Source organism: Terrapene carolina, unplaced genomic scaffold (assembly GCF_002925995.2).
Source record: "Terrapene carolina triunguis isolate 2854851 unplaced genomic scaffold, T_m_triunguis-2.0 Scaffold58, whole genome shotgun sequence".
Classification (NCBI taxonomy): Eukaryota; Metazoa; Chordata; order Testudines; family Emydidae; genus Terrapene; species Terrapene triunguis.
Window position 1 is genome coordinate 6,043,918 of NW_020664409.1, and position 22,498 is coordinate 6,066,415.

The 22,498-nt window shown below is 40.9% G+C and overlaps 1 protein-coding gene across 2 annotated transcripts in view; it reads left to right on the forward strand.

Annotated features, from left to right (window-relative positions):
- The window catches only part of DTNBP1 (dystrobrevin binding protein 1), a 168,405-nt gene that overhangs the window by 15,911 nt on the left and 129,996 nt on the right, over nt 1-22,498 (forward strand). For both annotated transcript variants that reach the window (XM_024200753.2, XM_024200754.2), the window contains exons 4-5: nt 6,549-6,609; nt 11,547-11,679. In XM_024200753.2, coding sequence (XP_024056521.1) covers nt 6,549-6,609; nt 11,547-11,679 — 194 coding nt within the window. The remainder of the gene's footprint in view (nt 1-6,548; nt 6,610-11,546; nt 11,680-22,498) is intronic.

Genomic DNA, 22,498 nt, shown 5'->3' on the forward strand with positions numbered 1-22,498 from the left:
CTGCAGCCATTGCTCATCATCCCATACCTGCATCACAATGCGATTCAACAAATCAGTGCTTGTTTCCTAAGCCCAATACCAACGGTCCACCATATGCAGCTGCCCGATGAATGCCATCATCTATCTTGAATTCTTTCTTTCTATGGCCCACAGCAGTGCAGGCACCACAGTATCATTTTCAGATTTGTAGCTCATGAAATACTGTAGGATCAACCATGTTGTGTTTGTAACACTCATCATGAGACTGTCAGGATCCATGCTTTCAGGCAGAGATGGCGGACGCGCGGTTTACAGGGGTAGTTGGAAAAAGGGGCAAAATGTAGTCAGAAGGTCACTCCTATGATGCACTGCTATCCATTCCCAGAACTCCTAGCTGTAGAAGATAGCAAGTTGCACACTGGGATAGCTACCCAAGGTGCCTTGCTCTCTCTGTTGAAGCTAGAGCACCAACTGTGGATGTGTACCACCGAAAACAAGGAATGTTGTGTGAACATGCACAAGCGAAATAGTTACAGCAGTTTATGATCATTGATGTAACCCCAAAACAACAAGGAGTCTGGTGGCACCTTAAAGACTAACTAATCTGTTAGTCTTTAAGGTGCCACCAGACTCCTTGTTGTTTTTGTAGATACAGACTAACATGGCTACCCCCTGATGTAACTCAAGTTGACTTAACTCTGTAGTGTAAACCTAGCCTAAAATCCTTAAGTAGATACTAGTACGCATCTTACCTTGATTTTTCTTGTAACCATTGATGACTTTTGTGCCTCATTACTTACTCACTTAAAATCTCTTTGTAGTTTAATAAACTTGTTTTACTGTTTGATCTAATCCAGTGTGTTGAAGTGTCTGACTGATTAAGGTAATGAATTGGCATATTATTCCCTTAAAGGAATAACAGAATTACTGTATTTGTACTGTCCAGGAGAGGGGTGGGCAGTACAGGGATATACGTTTCTGGGGAAAATCTGGGACTAGGGGCGTGTTGGGTCACCCTACAGGACAACCAAGGCTGGTGAGAGCCAGGGTGTAGCTAGCAAGGTGCAGTTACACATAGACAGTCAGAGTGTGGCTTGCATGCTTGAAGGCTGTGAGTGGCCCAGGTGGGAACCACTAGAGTGAGGCATTGTAAGGCATCCAAGGTTGTAGGGGAGGGGTGACGCAGCCCCCTTTTAGTCTGGATTGTGCCCATTTATGTCACAGATATCTTTGTAACTCTTCACGGACAGTTTTGGACTTAACTATCAGGAATAATTTTGTATCATACAAACTTTGCTACCTTGCTGTTTAACCCTTTTTCCAGATCATTTATGAATATGTTGAACAGTACTAGTTCCAGAACTGATCCTTGGGGGACCCCGCTATTTAGCGCTATCCATTCTGAAACTGACCATTTTTCTACTCTTTTGTTTCCTATCTTTTAACCGGTTACTAATCAATGAGAGGATCTTCCCTCTTATCCCTTACTTTGCTTAAGAGCCTTTGGTGAGGGACTTTGTCAAAGGCTTTCTGAAAGTTTTTTACCCATCTATAAAGTTTATTATTTATGATTCACTAGACAGAGGGCTCTACTGATTTTTGGGAATAGACTTTGATTTTAACTTCTCTTGAAGAGAGAGTCCCTGCCAGAGGTGGACCCACATTCAAAGATATAACTTCTGTTGAAAGGTCTCCACAGAGAGACATATGGAAGAGATTGCAACTGAAGCAATCATTGTTTTTGTTCTGTTGAGGTATTTTAACTTTTTCTTTTTCTTTCTATAATAATAATAATAATAATTAATAATTAATTAATTATGATGTCCCCTAAGGCATAGGAAGAACCCCATGTGACTGAAATAAGAGTCACTTCCCTGCATTGGCAATTGAGGTCTGCTCTGTCATTTCTTGTTTCTGAAGTCTATAGTATAAACTTTCAGTTATTTTTAGAATAAAATTACTTGACACTCAACCACTTAAAATTGCCTATTTTGCATACTACTACTACTTATTTTTGCTTTATATGTTGAAGAAGCCATTTAAAAGGGTATGATGTATTCTTATTCAGACTAAGATTTCTCAAAAATTTAAAATATAAATTTTCTCATCCACTGATCATGAGTTTAATAATTCTGAATAATTACAGTTGAAATCTACTGAATCAAGCCATGTCTCAAGGAAAGACACAAACATATTCATACTGCCATTTAAAATTCTCTGCTCGTTTGTCCAATGTTTCCTAGTTATTACTACCTCCATGCACTATTTCCATTACTGTCCAATCATAATGAAATTGGTCAAAATCCATTTGACTCCATTAATGAACCTCTGAATAAAATTAATACCAGTATCTGAGAAATTAAAAATGGAATGATTGCTTTCTTTTTACTTATTAATTTGGGCTTTTATAAAAACTTATGAAAGCGAACCTGCTAAAATGCAGTATATTTGTTTTTCTAGTTATTTTTCTGTCCTGTTTATATTGGGTAGTGCTTGTAAGAAAAGGTAGAAAAATGTTAGATGTGATTTTTTTTTTTTTTCCAAGTTGATATCTCTTTAATCCAGTTCTTTTGGTCCCTGTTATTTAAGTGACCCTTTTTTCATGAGGCTCTCATGCCACCTTTCAAAACTACTTTAAAGAAACTTATTAGAAGGTGCTTTACAAAATCCTGTAAAAACTATTGCTTTAAAAATAAAAAGCTTTTAGTGAAAGCTTTAAATTAGCCTACAGTATCTCTTGAGTATCTTCTCTTCCTCTAAGTCTGAAGTGATATTCTGAAACCTGCTTCCAGTAAGTGGTAACTGAGTTTGTCCTTAAGCAGGCCATTAATTTCCTACCCTTTTCCCCAGAATCTGTCTTTGGAGAAGATCGGTTCCATACTTCCTGTATGTGTGCGTTTGGGTGGGGGAATACCAAACCCACGCAGTGTTCTCTCTCTCTCTTTTTTTTTTTTTTTTTTTTTTTTTTTATATAACTAGGCCAGGGGATTTAGAAAGTTCATCAAACTTTTTGTAACACTGCAGGATAAAAATAGAGGGACCACTATTCAGCATCTTAGTGGTTGTGTATTGAGAGTGTTTTGGGGTAGGATGACAGTAATTGAGGGTCTTGAAGGTCATTCTGCTAGGGCTAAGGTGGTTTCAATGGTGTGTTTCCATAACTTCTTAATTTGGAGATTTGTACTTTTTCTAGCTGGCGTTCTATACATATATTTTATTAAGTACTAATCTCAATTTGGAATCTGGGTCTGATCCTCATTTTGGCATGGCAGTTGTGCAAGTACTGTGCATATCTTCCTGGGAGTCTTACTCTTTGGTGAACTCATATAAGCAAGATTATGCTTATGCAGCAGCAATTCCGGTAATTTACCAGTAATTGTAGTTTTTTTGTGTATTATATCTAGATAGATGCACTCCCTCCCCACTTTTCCTTTTTCAATGTTTTAAGACATTGAAGCTTAGTTGAAGGAACTAAGGCCAGGTCTACTCTATAAATCCACACCCTAGTGACACAATTATACTGACCTAGCCCCTGGTGTCTTCCATCGACATAGCTAATGCCTCTTCCGGAGGTGGAGTGCCTATGCCTGCTTCTCCTGTTGGTGTAGTAGGGTCTTAACTGAAGCGCTACAATGGTGCAACTGTGCCACTGTACCGTTTTAATTGTAGGCCTGCCCTGAGGCATTTTGGGGAGAGGAGGGATCCTTCATCCCTCTTATAGTCTTGGATCTTCATGTTCAGACTTGAGAGGGGACACTTGTGTGTGCGTACCTAGTGTGCACTAAAGTACTAGAAGTTCATTGGTAATGGTGAAACATATCTTTTTTGAATATACAGAAGCAATATTCTAAGAAATAAAGGTCACTCACCAGAAACTAGTTAATTTAGGTGCCATTTATATTTTACTGCTGTGTAACCTGTGGAGTTTTTTTTACCTCTAACCAATTAATCTCTCTTCATGCTGGAGTGTCAAGTAGTCTCCATAAGAAAGGGTGTTAAAGTATTTTGTTATAGTTTCATAAGCCTTTCCTGTTTTATTCACATAATGTTTCTAGAAACTTCTTTTCTCTCTTCCCGCCGCTCATGTTGTATTTTCTTGGAAGCTTTTGCCAAATTCATAAATTGCCTAGTGGTCTTTGTTCAACTGTTTTATTTTTCAAAGCTTTGTTTTGATATCCTTTGATGGCTGAGTTTGTGTCTAGTAAATGCCAAACACAGTGTATGTCAACATTGGTCTGCATAGGTTCCTGAAACTGGAGTGGAAATGACACTGCGTTCATCTGGCCTATGTTTAAGTAGTCCAAGTGTGACAACATTTCTCTATTAAAATAGAAGTAGTGGCTAGTGTATGAAAAGTGCTTCATCTTTGTACACTTTAGTTTCTGAATGTATAAATCTGAAATGGGCATCTTTCAAAAACATTGGTATTTGTCAAGGTGACAATTTCTAATGCTTAGTGCCAGAAACACATTACAGTATATCAGGGGTGTCCGAGCTGCACACGACAATCTTCAGAAGTTCGAGAGCTGGGGCTCGGGGCTTCAACCCTGTGGGAGGTGCCTTCAAGGGCTCAGGGCTTCAGCCCTACTCCTGCTGAAGCCTCAAGACCCTCCCCCTCCCCGCTGGGCAGAAGCCCCTACCCCACTGCCAGGCAGAGGTGCTGAGCTCTGAAAGGGGAGAATGGGGGGGGGGGTGTGGAAGGCTCTGTGAGCCCCACTTTAATGGTTAAGAGTCCCATGTGGTTTGTGAGCCATAGTTTGGCCACCCCTGCAATATAGAGTTCTTCTGCTGGATTTCCCTTCTCCAGTAGACCGTGTACAAGCTTCTGGTACTTACCATTTCAAGTTCTTTTGTAATGTAGGTCCTTCCTACTGACTTGCTTTTGTACTTTATCATGTCCACTGCTATGCCTCACCAACTATGTTAGTCATTTTGCCTATGTTTATTTCTTCCAAAAACACTTTCATGTTTTCTTCCATGCCAACCTTACGCATAGATCTTTGTGGAACTAGTCCTCCTCTGACCAGATTTTGAATGGGACCTGATCTGGTAATGGCCTTTGAGATCACCTACTGGATGAGGTCCCGCATGTGAGTTAGGCAAGTGAATGTCTCTTCCCCCATTCATGCATTGCTCTGGGGCTTAGGCAGGAGATAGGCATCTGGGTACCTAGAGTGAGGCAGCAGAAGCTTGGGACTTTCTTCCCCTGAAAATTTAGGCGTTGTGAGTTTAGGCACCTCCACGGGTATGCGGGTGTTTTGTGAATCACAGTGGTGCCTAAACCCAGACTGAGGCACCTAAGTTTCTGTGCATTTTGGCCTTTGTTTTTAGTCACTGTCAGCTCACTTATTACTACAGTTACTTCCTTTTGTTTAATAAATTGGTTAGTATTAAATGCAAAACGTGTTTTGATAAACTTTTTCTTAGGTGTCCAGCATATCTAAATTACTTTTGTTAAACTAATAATCATTAGAAAATGCTATGTTTATGCATTTTAATTGAATTCTAATTTTCATCCAGTTACAGCTTGACACAAATCACGTGTGTGTGTGTGTGTGTGTGTGGGGGGGAATTCCAAAGAGTTAATTAGAAATATGCATAATTCAGTTGTAACATAAAGTGTAAAAAGGTGTATAGATATAGTGTGTCCTCCTGGTTAGCAAAAAAGAACCAAATTTAGTATAAAGGCTATATTTAGCTGCAAATCAACATGGCTTAATGGTTACCAACCAATGAGAATTGACCTCTTGATTTAAATCAATTTGTATTTTAGTTATTTACTCAAGATTTTCTACTGTTTGTTTTTAAATCATGATTAAAGTTGGTGATTTAAATCACTTGGATATAAATCAATCCACTCTGGCCTATGAAAACGCATATGGCACCTCCATAATTCCCTCTGATTTATTTTACACATACTTGTATATCTTAAGTATCTCAGCCCAAAAGAACTTATCATAGTGGGTCCTCAATCTTCAGGCCTTTAGGTGCTACTGTAAATAATTAATAAAAATAATAGTTTATATTTGCAGTATCCGGAAGTGCACCTGGCATTGTAATAAACAGTCACTGTATGGATGAAGAGCTGCTTAAATAACTCTGGGGTCAATGGTCTTACTGAGTGTTCCAGTAAAAGTTTACACGGATGTATGTATTCGAGCGCAGATTCCATAGGCACGTATACCTTTAAAAAAAAAAAAATCCTAATCAGAATGCTATTTGTGTTGTATACAATTATAAGATCTTTAATGTTAGTATTTTATTGCTTTCCTCGTGGGACTAGTGTTTCCACTAGTGTTTTTAGTTTGTTTGTTTTTTTTTCTGTACAGTTTTGAAGATATGACTCGGCTGTGTTTTCTAGTCAGGTTAATTAGCAGTTTAGGAAATCCATGGAGCACTAAGCAGCAAATGCAAAGTTTTCAACTGGGACAAATATGCTACTAATGTGAAATTTGCATTTAGAAATACACAGATAAGATGAAACACCAACATTCATAATGTTTATTTTGAGTTGGGACTGAATTTATGGTAAGCATAACCACAAAAGTTTAATTTTTTATTCTGTTCAGGTATGAAGACACTTGGGTGGCCCTTCACAAAGGAGCTAAGGAATGTGCAAAAGCTGGAGAGGTAAGAAAAAAAAAAATTACATCTGTTAAAATATCTGAAGAGCTGTGAAACTTTTTTAAAAATTCTAATAAATATCAGTATTTTGAGACCAAATTACATTACAGTTGGATAATTAGATGACTATTTTTACTTGATTTAATCCAGTACAGTAGAACCTCAGAGTTACAAACACCTCAGGAATGGAGTTTGTTCATCACTCTGGGTTTTTTGGTCTCTGCTGCTACCTGATTGTGTACTTCCAGTTCCAAATGAGGTGTGTGGTTGACTGGTCAGTTCGTAACTCTGGTGTTCGTAACGCTGAAGTTCTATTGTATTTAGCATGTAGTAGTTGTTGAAGCAGAATTTCCAAAATTCCTACAAAGTCTGTTGCTTCAGATTTAAAAACTCCTTACTATACCAGACGGGTGACTTAAGGTACATATTCACTTGTGGTAGTATGTAATGTACAGACACTGCATGCCCCGCTAGCTGGGGTATAAGTAGCAGGATACACGGTGAGGTGTGCCTTAGGGGAGTAGAGTGCCATACCTGCCTGTTCCCCCATGGTATATACCATTCACGAGCTCTCTACGTTTCCAAGCAGTGCCCCACACGTATACACTGATATTTTTGGCAGTGTAGTGCCCTGTTGTCTTCCTGCTTCCAGAGCCTTTCACTGCAGCGTGTAGCTACACTTGTAGTTCCTGTACTCTACGTGCTGCTGTAGGTGTAAACAAAGGTATGTATCCTTGATAAATTTGTTACTATTCACTACTTCTCTTTGAAATCCTAGAAGAAGAATATCTTCCTATCCCTTAACAAAGGGAAGGTATTCTTGAAGCTTTTCTCCTTATCACTAATTTGGGAAGAAAGCAGTTTTCTCCTAAATTTCTGTCATTAGCCTAAACACTTAATTTAATAAAACAAGCATCTACAAACTTAAATATGAGCTATTATTATTCTCCAAGCATCATGTATGTGAAAATTATAAATAGCTCTAAAATTCAGTAAAGACTAAAGCAGGCTTATAACATAAGATTAAACTGATGCAAAATAGTTAATATGGTTATAAATGTTGATATTTAGAACATAAGACTGGAAGGGAACCTCTTTGGTCTTCGAGTCCAATCATCTGCTGTCAAAGGTTTACCTCCACTGCTCTGTAAAATTGCTTTGACCATTTTTGAGCTGTCATGCCTGAAGTTTTTCACATTTTTCCCCATGACAATAATATGTGAAGAAAGCTTCATTGCTTTATTGTATTTATTTTCCTTAATCATAGAGTGCTGGAAAAGTGTTATATTAATTTAGGTTACATTTCCAGCTTACAACTTCATATTTAAATGATATTTTCCACTCTAGATAAAACCCTGTATCCAGTACTGAGAATCCTTTTGTAGGAGAAGTATAAAATTAATGTTGGCTTAAGATTTTGGTTAAGGAAGTGTGTGTTGTAAAGAGAGGCCCTGACTAGCAAGTAGAAGGAAGGCCTTGAAAACAATGAACTACAAGGCCAGAAGGAATAAAATAGGGAGTATGTCTGGTTCAAAGAATAACTAATAAGATAAGGGGAAGTTTCTAAAAAGAGAGCTTCTGATCAGTAGGGGTGACTGAAGATGGTTTTATATCAAACAGAGAATCTGTCTAACATGAGCCAACACGGCCCTTCCCCACCCCACGCACCAGTGTTAAAGCCTATGTGAACCCAGGTGCAATGGGAAACTGTTGTACAGCAAAAAGGAGGGGAGGAAAGGCCTTGAAGAAAGGAGGTTGTAAACCTTATCTGGATTAAGACTGGAAATAAGGGTGAACTGTCTCAAATTGTTTTTTTAGCTGAAGTCAGTAATTGGCAATGACATCACTTGTTTGTTAAAGGTATAAAAAGTAAAGTCTTAAAGGGTTCATTGCTAATACCTGCCTGACCATGTTGGAGCCGATCGATATGGGTTTAAGCACTCTGGGTTTAGCCTGAGTTTGTAAGTATCTTGATCAAGATACTTATACGTGTTTTGGTTACTGTTCGCTTATTATTTAGGCTTTTTAGGCATGGTTAGAGTTATTGCATAAGTACCGTTTGGCCTTTGAATGTATTAAAGGAATTTATGATTAAATTAGTGTTTGGTTTCCCATATTAATTTCAAATATTAATAATTCCAACAGTTGTGTTCACATAGAGCATTGTATTGTTTATATTTTAAAGATGATATGATGGCAGTTGGAAATTATTTTGTGCCCTCTTTTCCTTGACAATGTTTAAAGAGGTCTGAAGGACTTACAAAAAAACCCAACAACTTTTAGAGCTGCATATTTTTTAACCTTATAAATGTCTGGAATCTCACGTTTCTTTCCTTGAGGACTTCTTCAGAGGACCCAGAGATGTGAATTGGGAGCTCTCCGTCCTTAATTGTAAGGGCAGCAGGGCAGATAAAAATTAATGTTTTTAAAATAAAAATATCAGATTTTTAAAATTTAAATTAAATACAGCTTTATTTTTTAAAAATAAATGTGAAATTATGACTGTTATGTTAAGGCCTGAATTTATAATTTATTTAAATATAAATTAAATAAAAATAATACTAAGCACATGTTTGTTGCAAGTTGTAAAGAAAGTCTACTACTGCACTGGGGGAAATCACTGGCTAAGCACCTGGAATCAGAGTTTAAGTGCTAAAACAGCTTTTGATAGCAGTAGCCTGTCTTTATACCTGCAGAAGAATATTTTCCTCCTTTTGGTTTACTCATCAAGTTCATTCAGAGTTAAGAAACCAGTTGGAGTTGAAAAAGCAGGGAAAGTTCTTCCAATCTATGTATTAAAAACTAGGTTTGGGAGAATGAGATCAACTAGTTCTAAAATGTTGAAGGATGTAGTGACCAGAAACATTCTGTTCAATTCACTTAATATAGATAATTCTCCCTTTGCTTAATAAATCAGTTGGTTTTAAAAGTAGAACATGTTTTGATAAACCTTTTCTTATGTATCAAGCACATTTAGGGAAGTTTTATTTAACTTAATATTCCTGAGGGAATTCTGCACCAAGAAATAAAAATTCTACACACAATATTAAAATTCTGCAAAATTCTGCATACTTTGTCAAAATAACACAATATAATCATGCAATTTTCAATTATTTCCTGACAAGTATTTTGAAATAAATTACCAAAATAATTGAAAATGGTCTGCAGAATTTTAATTTTTAAAATTTTTTTGGCACACAATTCCCTCGAGTATTTAGGGTTCTGTGTGGCGCAATCTGGGTGCGGGCAACTCTGTGTGGGGGATGTGGATGCACAGGGGCTTGTTGGGGGTTCTAGGTGCAGGGGGAATGGGCATCTGCAGGGTTCAGGGGAAGTGGTTAGCGCTCAGGGCGGGTCTGGGTATGGATGGCTCAGCGGGGTGTCTAGGTGCTGGGGGAGTGGGGCTTGGTGGGGTGAGGGCCAGGGTGTAGTTGGTTGGGGCTCAGTTGGGTGCGGGTCTGGGTGTGGCAGGGTTCCTGATGCAGGGGGTGAGGCTTGGCGAATCAGGGGTTCTGGGTGCGGAGGGCTCCGATGCAGGAGAGGGGGTTAATGGGGGGCTTCTGGGTGTGTGGAGGGGTGAGGCTTGGCGGGGAGGTGGTCCAGATGCATGGGGGTTGGGCGGATAGGGGAGCAGCTCCCTGTACAATGACTTCTCCACCCATGGCTGAGGCGCAATGGGACCAGGAAGTGTGGGGGGGAGGGGTCACTGTATGGTGAGCTGCTCCTCTGTCTGCTCAACCCCCATGCATCTGGACCCACACCCAGCCCCCCCAGATAAGCCTCACCTCCTGCCAGCCCTGCCCCCAACCCGCTTTGAAGAGCTTCCTGTAGCTGGGGGAGGTTTCTGGGGGGTTGATCTGACCCAGCCCCAGCTGCTCCGGGCAGGGGAGGGGGAACTCCACCCCCCTCTTCACCCTGCCCAGCTGGGACTAATGTTCCTGGGCAGTGACTCTTCCCTGGCTGCTCTGGGTACCCAACCAGATGCACTCCCACTGCCGGGATGGGTGAGTGAGCACTGGTGCAGCTTCTCTTTGCTTCCACACAGAAACCATTTTTCTGCGTGAATGCAGAGAGAGTCTGCGAGGGGACAGGTTTCTGTGTGCCTGCAGTGGCACAGAATTCTCCTAGGAATAAACTAATAAATAAGTTTTTTAAAATGCTGTTTTTGTCCATTTTAATTTAATTTGAATTTCCATCCAAGTAGACCTTGACATAAATAAAATTAAACATAATCTAGTAAATAAGAAAGGAAAAAGTGAAATGATGCATAACATAATAAAAATTAAGAATCTGAATAAATGTATGTAAAGCTATATAGTATACTTAATCTATACTGATGATTTAAGCAATTTTCCTGGTTAAGAAAAATGAAGCACAATTTAGGGTAAAGGCTATATTTTGTTGCAAATCAACATGTTTTAATGGTTACCAATCATTGAGAATCAAAAATAACTAAAAAGTACAAATATAAAACAAGATAAAAATAGATGATTTAAATCCGTTTCCTGCTTGCTGATTTAAATACTGATTGATTTAAATCACTCCGCCCTGAAGGACAGGTTATTAAGATGCTTAAGAGCTTAAACTTGGGGGAGAGGAGGGCCAGAATCTTCACAGAGAAGCTGTTTTATAAATGTTTATTCCTGAAATAAGTAGAAATAAATACTTGATAATAAATAGTAAAGTCTACATTTTATGGAGACTTCCTGTTAGACCATATTGAACTTAAACATTTTTTTAACACCCCGCCCCGCAACTTGCACTAAAGCATACTGTGAACATGTTTCATCACTGAAACGTCATTGCTCTAGTCATAGGCTTTGTGACTGCATGGATTATACAAATCAATCAAGATGCTCATAAAGCTGAAGTTCATGAATTAATAATCACTATTTTGCAAGTAAATACAAACTAAGTTTTATCATTGGTTGTAAATATTACAGCTAGTGGATAGCGAAGTTGTGATGCTTTCTGCACACTGGGAGAAGAAGAGGAGTAGTCTAATAGAGCTGCAGGAACAACTCCAGCAAGTTCCAGGGTTTTTAGCAGATCTGGAGTCCATGACAGCAAATCTGGGTAAGCTGTGTGTGATGTGTTTAACAGGTGTAAAAAGCATTGTAAAAAATTAGTCTCATAACAAAACACAGAGGACTGACAATAATTCAGCTGTTCTGAGAATTGTAATTATAAAGCTATTTTTACTCTAATAGATTTTTCTGTTTTATAGAATGTCTTAAATCCTTATATGTTTGTAACAGTTGCCTGAAAACTAGCTGGTTATCGTACATAATTTGAGTGTATTCAACTATTGAATCTGCACACTCTTAAAGAATTTATCTGTAAATTGCATTTCTGCGAGAGAATCCCCTAATCTGAGACACCTCAGCTGGTAGCTAAAATAAAAGCAGGAGTATTTTTAATTGTACATTGTTGCTGGTTGCTACAGTTACAAAAATTGTGGGTATAGTGTCAATAGCCCAGACACTTGTGGAGTGCAAGGTTAGGCTTTCATGAGAGGTGTTGGTCTTATCATAGGCATTGTTACGAGCCCTGCCTATTACTAAGGCTGCCCAACAAGTCCCTTTATAAGATCCGTTTTTTCAGATGCTTACAACTTTTCTGAACAGTAACCTTTTGGGCAGAAATGTTCTATGGCTGATGTCTGCCTCATGCTGAATATTTTGGAAAATTTCAGCCAAAATGGTTCACCCGTTTCCAAGAACAAGGCTAGGGAAAAATATTGTTTTGACCATGCAAAACAATTTTGGTAACCTTTTCTTTGAAAAGCGCTTGTGCTCCCAGGCATTGAACTGTGACTTGAAATTTAGGAGGAGGGTAGCCTTTGTTTCAGTGATGTGCCTTTTTGCTGTCCTTTATGAAAATGTGCTGAAGGCTGGCCAAGTTATAAGCCTTTGGAAAAAGTGCAGTTTGTACATTCTTAGTAGAGACTTAATAAATTTCAGCAACTAAATCCCCCCAAAGATTCTGTCTGTACTGGGCATGCTGCAGCCTGACACTAAGCAGGACTTTCCCAGTAATTGCAGCTTGGGGCTGCTGTGGACCAAGTCTGTTTGGGCAACAGAACTGAGAACAGGAAGATTCCTTTCTGTGATGTCAGTGACACTCCTGTTGATGGCTAGGCAGCCATGGAGGAGGAAACTGTCTGGTTCGAATGCAGAGGGGGCAATAGATAGACCTTCAGGGGTGGATGGACTAGATTGTGACAAGCAGCCTTCAGCAGAGCCTAACAAAGGGTGTGGGAAGAGAGGGAGCAGAAGACAAGCTGGGACTATTAGTTGGGTGGGAGGCTGGGCAAGGAGAATGGGACTGGGAGCCAGAGAGAGAAATAGGGTGGAGGTGGGAACTAGGACCCAATTGGTGTGTGTGGGAGGGGGTGGAGAGTGAGAGATTGGCTGAGGAACTGGGGGTGGAAAGAGAGATTAGTACTGAGGACGGGGGCGAGGGGAAACACATCTGGCGAGAAGCTGGGGTGTGGGGTGAAGAACTGAGACAGGCTGGGCAAAGAGAGTGGGACAAGTAGCTAGAGGGGACACACGGGGATTGGAACTGAGATGCAAGGGAGTCTGGGGTAGGAGATTAGGACTGGGAGCCAGTGGGTATGGAAAACATGGGGTAATGGTGGGGGAGACACAGATTGGATGAGGAGATGGGGAAGGAGAATTGGGGTTGTTTGGACAATGGGATTGGGAGGGAGAACTGGGACAAGTACAGTAACTCCTCACTTAACGTCATCCCGGTTAACATTGTTTCATCGTTAGGTCCCTGATCTATTAGAGAACATACTCATTTAAAGTTTTGCAGTGTTTCCTTATAACATTGTTTGACCGTGGGGGCTTGGAACCAGGGTGGGCTGGCAGCGCCCCTCCACCACACCCCAGCGGCCCCTTGGATCAGCAACTCCCCCCTCCCTCTCCGCACCTCCCGCCTGCAACAATCAGCTGTTTTGTGGGCGGTCAGGAGGCTAGGGGGAGGAGAGAGGATGCACTTGGGGAGGGGGTGGAGTGGGGGCAGGCCTGGGGCAGAGTTGAGTGCACACACCTCCACCCCAGCCTGGCACTTTGGAAAGTAGACACCTGTGCAGCCGTGCTTGCGCCATCCAGAGGAAGGAGTGGTGCGCTCCAGAGGGATAGCATAGGTTCATAATCATGTTCTGCTTCCCCAGGGAAGTGTTTGCAGCTGCTGTTCTATTGTGTCTCCTGCCTCCCTTGGTGCTGCCTTGTAGAGTGTGAAGCTACATTAACAATGTGTTAACCCTTGAGGGCTCAGCCGAGTGCTAGTTCATCATTTAGCAGCAAGGCATTCCCTGGGAAATATCCCACCTGATATCAACACGGTTGCTTTAGGAGAAGCTCAGGGAGCTCATGAGCAGACAATCCTCTGATTAGAACTTGTTTAAAACTTATACTGTATATGTATATAATGTCTTTTATCTGGTGAAAAAAATTAGCTTGGAACCTAACCCCCCCCTCCCCCCCACTTACATTAATTCTTATGGGGAAATTGGATTCACTTAACATCGTTTCACTTAGTCGCATTTTTTAAGAACATAACTACAACATTAAGCAAGGAGTTACTGTAGTCTGGATGAGTGAAATTTAGGACTGCTGGGCAAGGGGACTGGGATGGGAAATCTGGGGAGTGGAGACTGGGATTGGCTAAATGAAGAAAATGGGATTGGGATGAGAATCGAGGGGTCAGGAATAGACAGAAATGGGACGGGGACGGGTTGGATGGCACAGGACAGAAAAGGGGGGGGGGGAACGACAGAATACTGTGCCAGCTGGAGCACGCTCACATATCCTAATTCATAGAATAACTGTGTACTAGAATATATGCTGTTTGTATTTGAGAGAATTATGATCTTCAGTGTTTTGAAAAGTAGAATCACTGTTGTAAACTAAGACATTTTTGAAAAACCTGATTGTGCTTCTACTTTCAAATCAATGCCATATTAAGAACATCTGATAGGCTGCTTTTAGTAGAGGGAGAATTAGAGGAATCTTAGAAAATGATAGAATACCAACAGTATTCTTTTTTTCTCTTTAAAATGTACTAAATTTAGTTCTGTCACCACTTTCTTGTATATTTTGCTTTAGAATATGTATCTGAAAGCTTTAAAATGATAACCTACAGAGTGCAGTTCATAAGTGTAACTCTTCTGCCTCCTAGAGGTTTATACTATATATTTCTTTCATCTTGTAAATTTGAGCAAGTATCACTTACCACTGTCTTGTATTTCAAAGTTTATGGGTATTTAGATCTGAATAATTCTCAGTAGCCTCCATGTCAGTCTTCACAGTGGGCATTCCCCATCTCCATGGGGAGGCTGAGCATATCTGTGCTCTGAGCATAGGACTTTTCCTCAGGAAGAACTCTTCAGAATTCTCAGCCTCCAAATGGCACAGATGATAGGTCTCCCTTTGTAGTAGAGCCTTTACAGGATTTGTAAACTTTAACTTTTTCTTCATTGTCTTCAAGGGTTTTCTCCTCAAAACTCCTAAACAGACACATGTACTCGGAGAGAAATTCCTGCTCCCAGCCAGCACATAGGCAGGTTCTGATGGTTGAAAAGGTTACAAAATATCCCCCTTCTCACAAGCTGTCTTTCTTACAAGGCCATAGCTGCCATTAAAGGTGCCAGTTCCTGTAACCTTTCTAATACTAGTGAGTCATTTGTTTCCAGTGGCTCCAGCTCCCTCCCCATTCTGTGTTGGCACACCCCACTCAGCCTGGACCCAGCAGCACGAGGTGAAGTGATTCAGACCCCCTTCTCTGTGAGATGGATCTACCTCCTCTTTATATAAAATATTTAAAAATTCATTGGGTGAGAGAGAGATTCTATAGCCTAGTGATTAGCACACTTTCTTGGGATACTCAGGTTCCAGTCCCTGCTCCAAGGAGTATTTAAGTATTTCATGCAAAGTAGAACAGCTTCAAAAGGAGAGACTGAAACACCCACCCCAGAATAGCTTTATAGTTCACGGGTTAGGGCAATTACCTAGGAGACACGAGTGCCTAATTTGGAGCAAGGACTTGAAGAGTGGGGATATCCCCCACCACCCAGGTGAGTGCTTTAACCATTGGACTATTGGGCATAAGAGGGGGTGAACCGCCACCACTTCCATTTTTTCTTTTTCTTTTTTTGCAGAAGGACTGACCTGGTGTAGGTCTCTAATTTCAGGGGAGGAGTCACAGCTGTGAATCCCAAGCAGGGATAGGCGCCTAACTGAGTTTCAGGGACAGGGCTTTGTTTGCACCCTTTTCCTTGACACTTCCTGCTGGCCAGCTTAGGCACCTTCCTGCTCTGTGTGCAGGCTTTTACGAATCCCTTGTTTTTTAGGTGCCTAACTCCCTATGCATTGTATAGGAAGCCTGGACACCTAATGTGGGGCTGAGGATTGATTCCACTGGGTGGCAGGGCGCCTGATCCTAAGTCCCTTAGATCTCCCTGATATTCTCTCACCCACCTTGTCTCCCTAGTCCCTTTGTAGATCTAGCCAAATGTGATTACTGTTTTCCTTAGGGGGGAGACATGCAGGATATGTTTCCGCAGATTCTTTTTTGATCTCCCTGGTAATGTGCTCTCCCCCTCCTTTCAAGGATTTGTCCCAAGGACTGGTGAAGGCAGTTGCTTCACATTTTCTCTTAAAGGGGCAGCACAGTGTCTTAAAACCTCTCATGTGAGTCTCCCCTCTAGATCTTCTAAAGAGAGGGCTGAATCTCTAGAGCTAGGATTTTGAGTGAGATACCTGAGACTCTTAATTAAGCTTCTCAGAATTAAGCACAATCTAAGACTAACTTCATACGTGCTTACGTTTTTAGAAAATGAAACATTAATAAAACACCCTGAAAAGTTGAAGGAATGCTGTGTAGTTCTTCCTTACCTGGTTTGAAGGTGTAATTAAGGGAGAGTGGGAAATCCCTGTGAAGACACATTGGTATCTAAGGACAAAAAGATCTTCATTACTCTGGCTAAGGTGAAGCCTGCAGCTTCACTAGTAAAAGGCCTAATGATACCAGCTGAGGGAGTATTCCTGCCAAACACACGGACACGAGTGAAATCATCACACAGACTAAATTTGGATACAACAGCCTCAGTGCTGAGTATTGGCTGCAATCTTATGGTGCAGGTCTGTTCTCATCTAGGAGACAATTGTGAGAGTGCACAAAAATAAAAAATATATAAAATCTACTTTAAACTAGATTTTCCTAGCAGCTTTTTCAGGGCTAATGCTGCACCTGACTGATTTGCTGTTGTTCATAACTTTCAAAGATGTGTCTGAGCGGCAACTACAGCTCTGCTTGAAGAAATTGGAATATTTCAGGCTAACGTCTGATATCCTTCCATATATTTTGTTGGTAAGGTAAACATACAGACAAAGCAGTCATTGAATCTTTAGACAAGAATAAGTCCCTCCCTCATTCCAGGAAGAGAGACTCTTCAAATTATCTTCTCAGCAGGTGTTCCCTTTGAAGAATTTGCTCATCCAGGTTCCAGTATTGAGATCACAAATTAGGAGGAGGCCATTCTGTTTTGAGAATTAAATCCCAGCCTTGGTCTTCCTTTAGAAAACAATCCAACTTGTGTTTTTGTTTTTAGTTTCTCAATTCTAGGCTGATTCCATCCCTCTGAGAGGTGTTTCAGGGTGCGCCCTCATCTGGGAGTGAACCACCTCAGCAAATGGGTGCTTGAGATAATCAAGGAAGGCTAATCCTTCAAAGACTAATATAGATTTTTGTTGGTAAATGGCAGTAAATGTTAATTTCACCATACACACAAACTGACAAAATATTTCCAACGATAATCTAAATTTACAGATAGGCAAAGTAAGAATGCTGATAGGGAACTTATTAAAGTTTAAGGATATTTATTTGGTATATTTTGAGGGGTTGACAATGTGTGTTTGAACAGTTAAAAAGTTAAGATTTATAAATCTTAACATTTACAGTCATTAAATTGTCTGATTTCTCCCCCTATAATTTCCTGCAACTATGAAAATAGGGAAAAAATCCTTAAAAGCCATAACTTTGTGCAGTTGTGAAAATGTAAATGAATAAAAGTTGGAAAATATGCTTATAGAAACATCAATACTATCCATCAGAATTATTAAAAAAAAAAATAGAATTCTGACAAGCTTAGATGTACTATTGAACTCACGCGTCTTAAGGACAAGTTTATCCTTTCCTCAAAATAAATTAAAATAAACCAACACTATCAACAAGATCTTGGTAGCATCAGAAGATAAAGGGTAAAATAATCCATATCCTACACGTGAGAATTATGGAACCAGTTCTGTGGCAAGGCAGATTTTAATAAGGGCACAAGATTTTTTTTGTAGTACAAAGAGAAACAATGGCATGCAGCCTATAATGAAATCAGTATTCTAGGTGGAAATGCAGTCCATTACACCATTATCTTCCAAAACTTCAAAGTATACAAATAACGTCCTGGAGATCCCCTGAAAATATGATCAGGAAGAGTTGCCTATTGATTCCTTAGCTTCTGCTACAATAAGCATTTGGGTAAAAGTGATTATGAAATTATGTGGATTTCATGATTGTAAGGAAAGGAAGACGTGAGAGCAGCAGAGTAAGGAAAATGGACTTCAAAAAAGCAGATTTAAACAAACTGAGGGAATTAGCAGATCAAGTCCCCGGGAAGAAAATCAAAGGGATGAAGGAGTTCAGGAGAGCTGGCAGTTTCTCAAGGAGACTGTATTAAACATACAACTGCAACCTGTTCCGATGCAAAGGAACTATAGGAAGAATAGTAGGAGGCCAATATGGCTCTGTGACCAGGTGCCTTGGATGGGCCACACTAAGAATGCTAGACTCACGGCAGATTGCAAGTAATAGGGCAGACCGTCCCCAAAGCTGGTGATTTACTCTGTAACAGGGGGTCTCAAACTCCTGGCCTGCGGGGCTCCAGCAGTTTTGGGGCTGGGTCTCTCCATTGGCCTCACCTGCCGCCCCTTGGCACTCCCCCCTCAGGGGCCCCGGCCGCGCAGCGGAGCTGAGTGGCGTCTGCCGGCTCACTCCAGTAGCTGCCGGCCCCTCTGTGCTGCCCAGGGGCGGGGTGGGGCTTGCCTCTGTGCACTGTCCCTGCCCCGAGCGCCCCTGTGGCCAATGGGATGCTGCGGGGGTGGTGCCTGGGGGCAGAAGTGTGCAGAGGCCCCCTGTCCTGCCCCGCCTTGGAGCCCCAGGTAAGAGCCGCACCCCTGACCTCCTCCCCACACATCCCTCAGCGCCTAAACTCCATCCCAGAGCCTGTACCCCTGGCCCTTTCCCTCACCCAAACTCCCTCTCAGAGCCCAACCTCTCACCCCTTCTGCACCCAAACTCCCTTCCAGAGTCTGCATCCCAATCCCCTACCCCAGACCACCTCCCCCACCCAAACTCTGTCCCAGAGCCATAGGCGGTGGGGGACGGAGTTTTTGGAGGATGGCGTTTTTGGGGGACGGGTTCTTGGCGTCATGAGTGACATTGGCCTACTGGGAGGATTTGAGGACTGGCACTAGCCCTAAGGTAAATTGAGTTTGAGACCCCTGCTCTATAAGTTGATTCGCTAAGCCAATAACAAAAGAGCTTCTCCAGCACATTGGTTAACCTGAAGCCAAACACATTTCCCTTTGGGCATTCCAGCCCTTGGCTCTGATCTGGACAACCAAATATAATATAGTGAGAGGTTATTAGAAACCTATTTCACCATATGTGATGTTCTTTCTAATCCCAAAGGATCAGGCACATAGCCCCAGATCTCAGATTTTATCCAAATACAAACTGTCAGTCAATTCTTAATAACTAACTAAAGAGTAATAATATAAAAGTTATAAATGATTAATCATATACATACAAATGATGGTAAAATCCTTATATCAGGTTTGTAGCAGTGATGGAATAGATTGTTGGCTTGTAAAAGTCTCTCTGGTAACTTCCAAAAGATTGAAAGGTCCTCAGTCCATAGTTCAAGATGCTCCTTTTAGTTGTAAATTCACAGTCCAGAGAATTAGAGCAGGGAAGAAGCAACATGGAGGTGTCTCAGAGGTCTTTTTATATCCTTTGCCATGTGCATGGAAATTTATTGTCGCCAACAAAGCTCACAGCCCATGTATGTGGAAAGTTACTGGCCCGAGATGGAGTCCATGGTCACATGAGCACATCACATGCCTTTAAACGTTTTGCTGAATCACAGGGGGTGGCCATTGTTCGTTTGCTGTCTGAGCCATTCTCAGGAAGAGCTATCTGAACAGGATGAGTTTCTTCAATGGTCCATTGTGAGAGTGGGGTGTCCTTGATAGGCCATCAACACGTAGCTGTCTAGCCCTAATGTAAATTCTGTCTGGGGTTGTCACCCAGGAATACAACACAGGTTTAAGATAAAAGTACATAGCCAATATTCATAACTTCAGATACAGAGATGATACATGCATATAAACAGAATAATCATACTTAGCAAATCATAACTTTGCAACTGACTCCTTACACGACATTATATAAGTTTTGTTGCATTGTAGAACAGTGGTAGCAACAATGATACAAATGGTCATCTTTCTTATACACAGCACCACAGTCTCTACCAGGAGCTCTTTAATGACCTGAAAATCAAAAAGGGGAAACATGGATGAATTGCTAAGGCTAATTACAAAAGAATAGCACAAGCATGTAAGCACAAAATCAGAAAGGCTAAATGATAAAATGATTTATACCTAGCAAGGGATATGAACACAAGAAGAAGAGGTTCTATTAATACATGAGGAGCAAGAGGAAGATGAAGGAAAGTATAGTGGGGAAGGAGAGCTAATAACTGGTGACATCAAGAAGGATGAGGTGTTCAATGCCTATTTTGCATCAGTTTTCCCCAAAAAGGTTAATAGTGACTGGATATACAATAAAATATTAATAAGGCGGAAAGAACACCAGTCAAAATAGGAAAAGAACAGGTTGAAGAATATTTAGATAATTTTAGATGTATTCAGATTTTCGTGGCCGGATCCAAAGCCCTGAAGGGCCGGATCCGGCCCGCGGGCCGTAGTTTGCCCACCCCTGTGCTAAAATGTCCCCTTTATGCCTTATGCCTTTCCCACATGTGAGTAAAGATGACAAAAAAGATTGTGAAGGATCAGGCCATGGCAATAATCCCCTCCTCATTAACCCTGAAGTCTTGGTTCTTAGACTTACATTTAAATTGATCTAAATATAACAGGAACCTCCTTTCAAACTCCCAACACACACCATAGTGCCACAGGTACATATCCTGAACCAATATTCAGTGCTGCCTAAATACAGGTGCTCATTCTAAGAAGGTGATAAATAATTTCATTTAAACTGAAGAAAAACTCTTTCATGCCTTCCTTCAAATTCTTCTGGCTTTCAGGGTACTGCAGAATTGGCAAGACAAGAGTTACTTATCCTGCAGACCTGTTCTTGGAGTTTCTGGCCCTGTTAAAAGTTCACCTATTCTCTCTCCTCTGAAGCTTGTCTCATCAGAAAGGTAGAGTGGTGCATCCAAATAATACCACCTCTGGAACCCTAAAACAGACCTCTTAGCTGCAGAGTTTTTAGGGAGGATGTCTTGTGCTTAGCTGAGGGGATAAAGGAAGTAATGTTGGAATCCAAAAGCCTTCTGCTGGGAAGCTTTACATGGCCAAATGGAACTGGTTTAAATGGTTTGCTCAAGGCAACTATTCCTGTTTATTGTAAATGCTTATTCTTCTATGTTGTTCCTACTACAGGGATATGTTAGTCACTGGTGTTTTACCATCCCATGATGAAACAAATTTAAAATGCTCCCAGGTGTTCTATCCAGTAGCCTACTGATCTTCCGGAATTTAATATGTTAAAACAATGAAAAATCTTGCTATTGCTTGCTTCAGCTTACATGCTTCCACTTTTTGTGAGCATTACTTAGTCTAGGAGGGTTTGAGCTGCACAATCTGGTGGCCCATTGACTTTACACTATTTCACAAAGACAAGGTGATATTCAAACCCCACCCTCAAATTCCTGACAAAAGTTTTATCAAACTTCCATTTCTGTTAATACCACTGCCTGCCTTTTCCCCCAAAGCTGTAGAACTATAGTGAAGTAAGGCTACATGGCCTGGGTCTCTGGGTATTAACAACTATAACACCAATTTGAAATGTGAGACTTATTTATGGCCCTTGGTCAAATCTAAAGACTAACCCACCTCAGGAACCAGCTGATGTGTCTGGGCTCGATCAACTAGGGAAATGGCAACCTTAATGGCACGTACATACACTGACCTTTTTGTGTAGTTTGTAGAGCTGCTGTATGAAGTTTTGGCTTGCACCTTCATGAGTCAATATTCTCTTGACACTGCATCATAGATACTAATTCAATCCCCTTTTCTGAAAGGCTCCTTGTTTACCTCCTCTGGGAGGTTGCACCTAGTTGCCTACAGTAGGGCTAGGGGAAGGTAAGGGAAGAAAAGGGGGTTACTTTTCAACAGTAGCTCCTGTTCTTCGATTGTATTCTATCCACTCAGCTGCAATGACCTTTTCTTCTACTTCAGAGCCCAAATGCAAATAGAGCTTCTGGAGGTATAGAGCAACTGAAGGGTATTTATATCCTTGGCCTATATAATGTTGCACTGCAAGGAATGATAAAGAATACTAACTGTTTGGATTCTGTAACTGCAGAATGTATTTACTAGAATTTACTGTGGATAAGGATTAGAGCTGTCTGCAACATTTTCACTAAAATTAAAAAACAGATTATGCTGGTTGGGAAGGTTTTTGGGTCAGGCTCGTCATGTGCTTGCTTGCTCTTGTAAGGGAGACGGGGTACATCTACTCTACCAAAAACAACAACAAAAACACAGCAGATCTCAGAGCCCAGGTCAACTGACTTGGGATC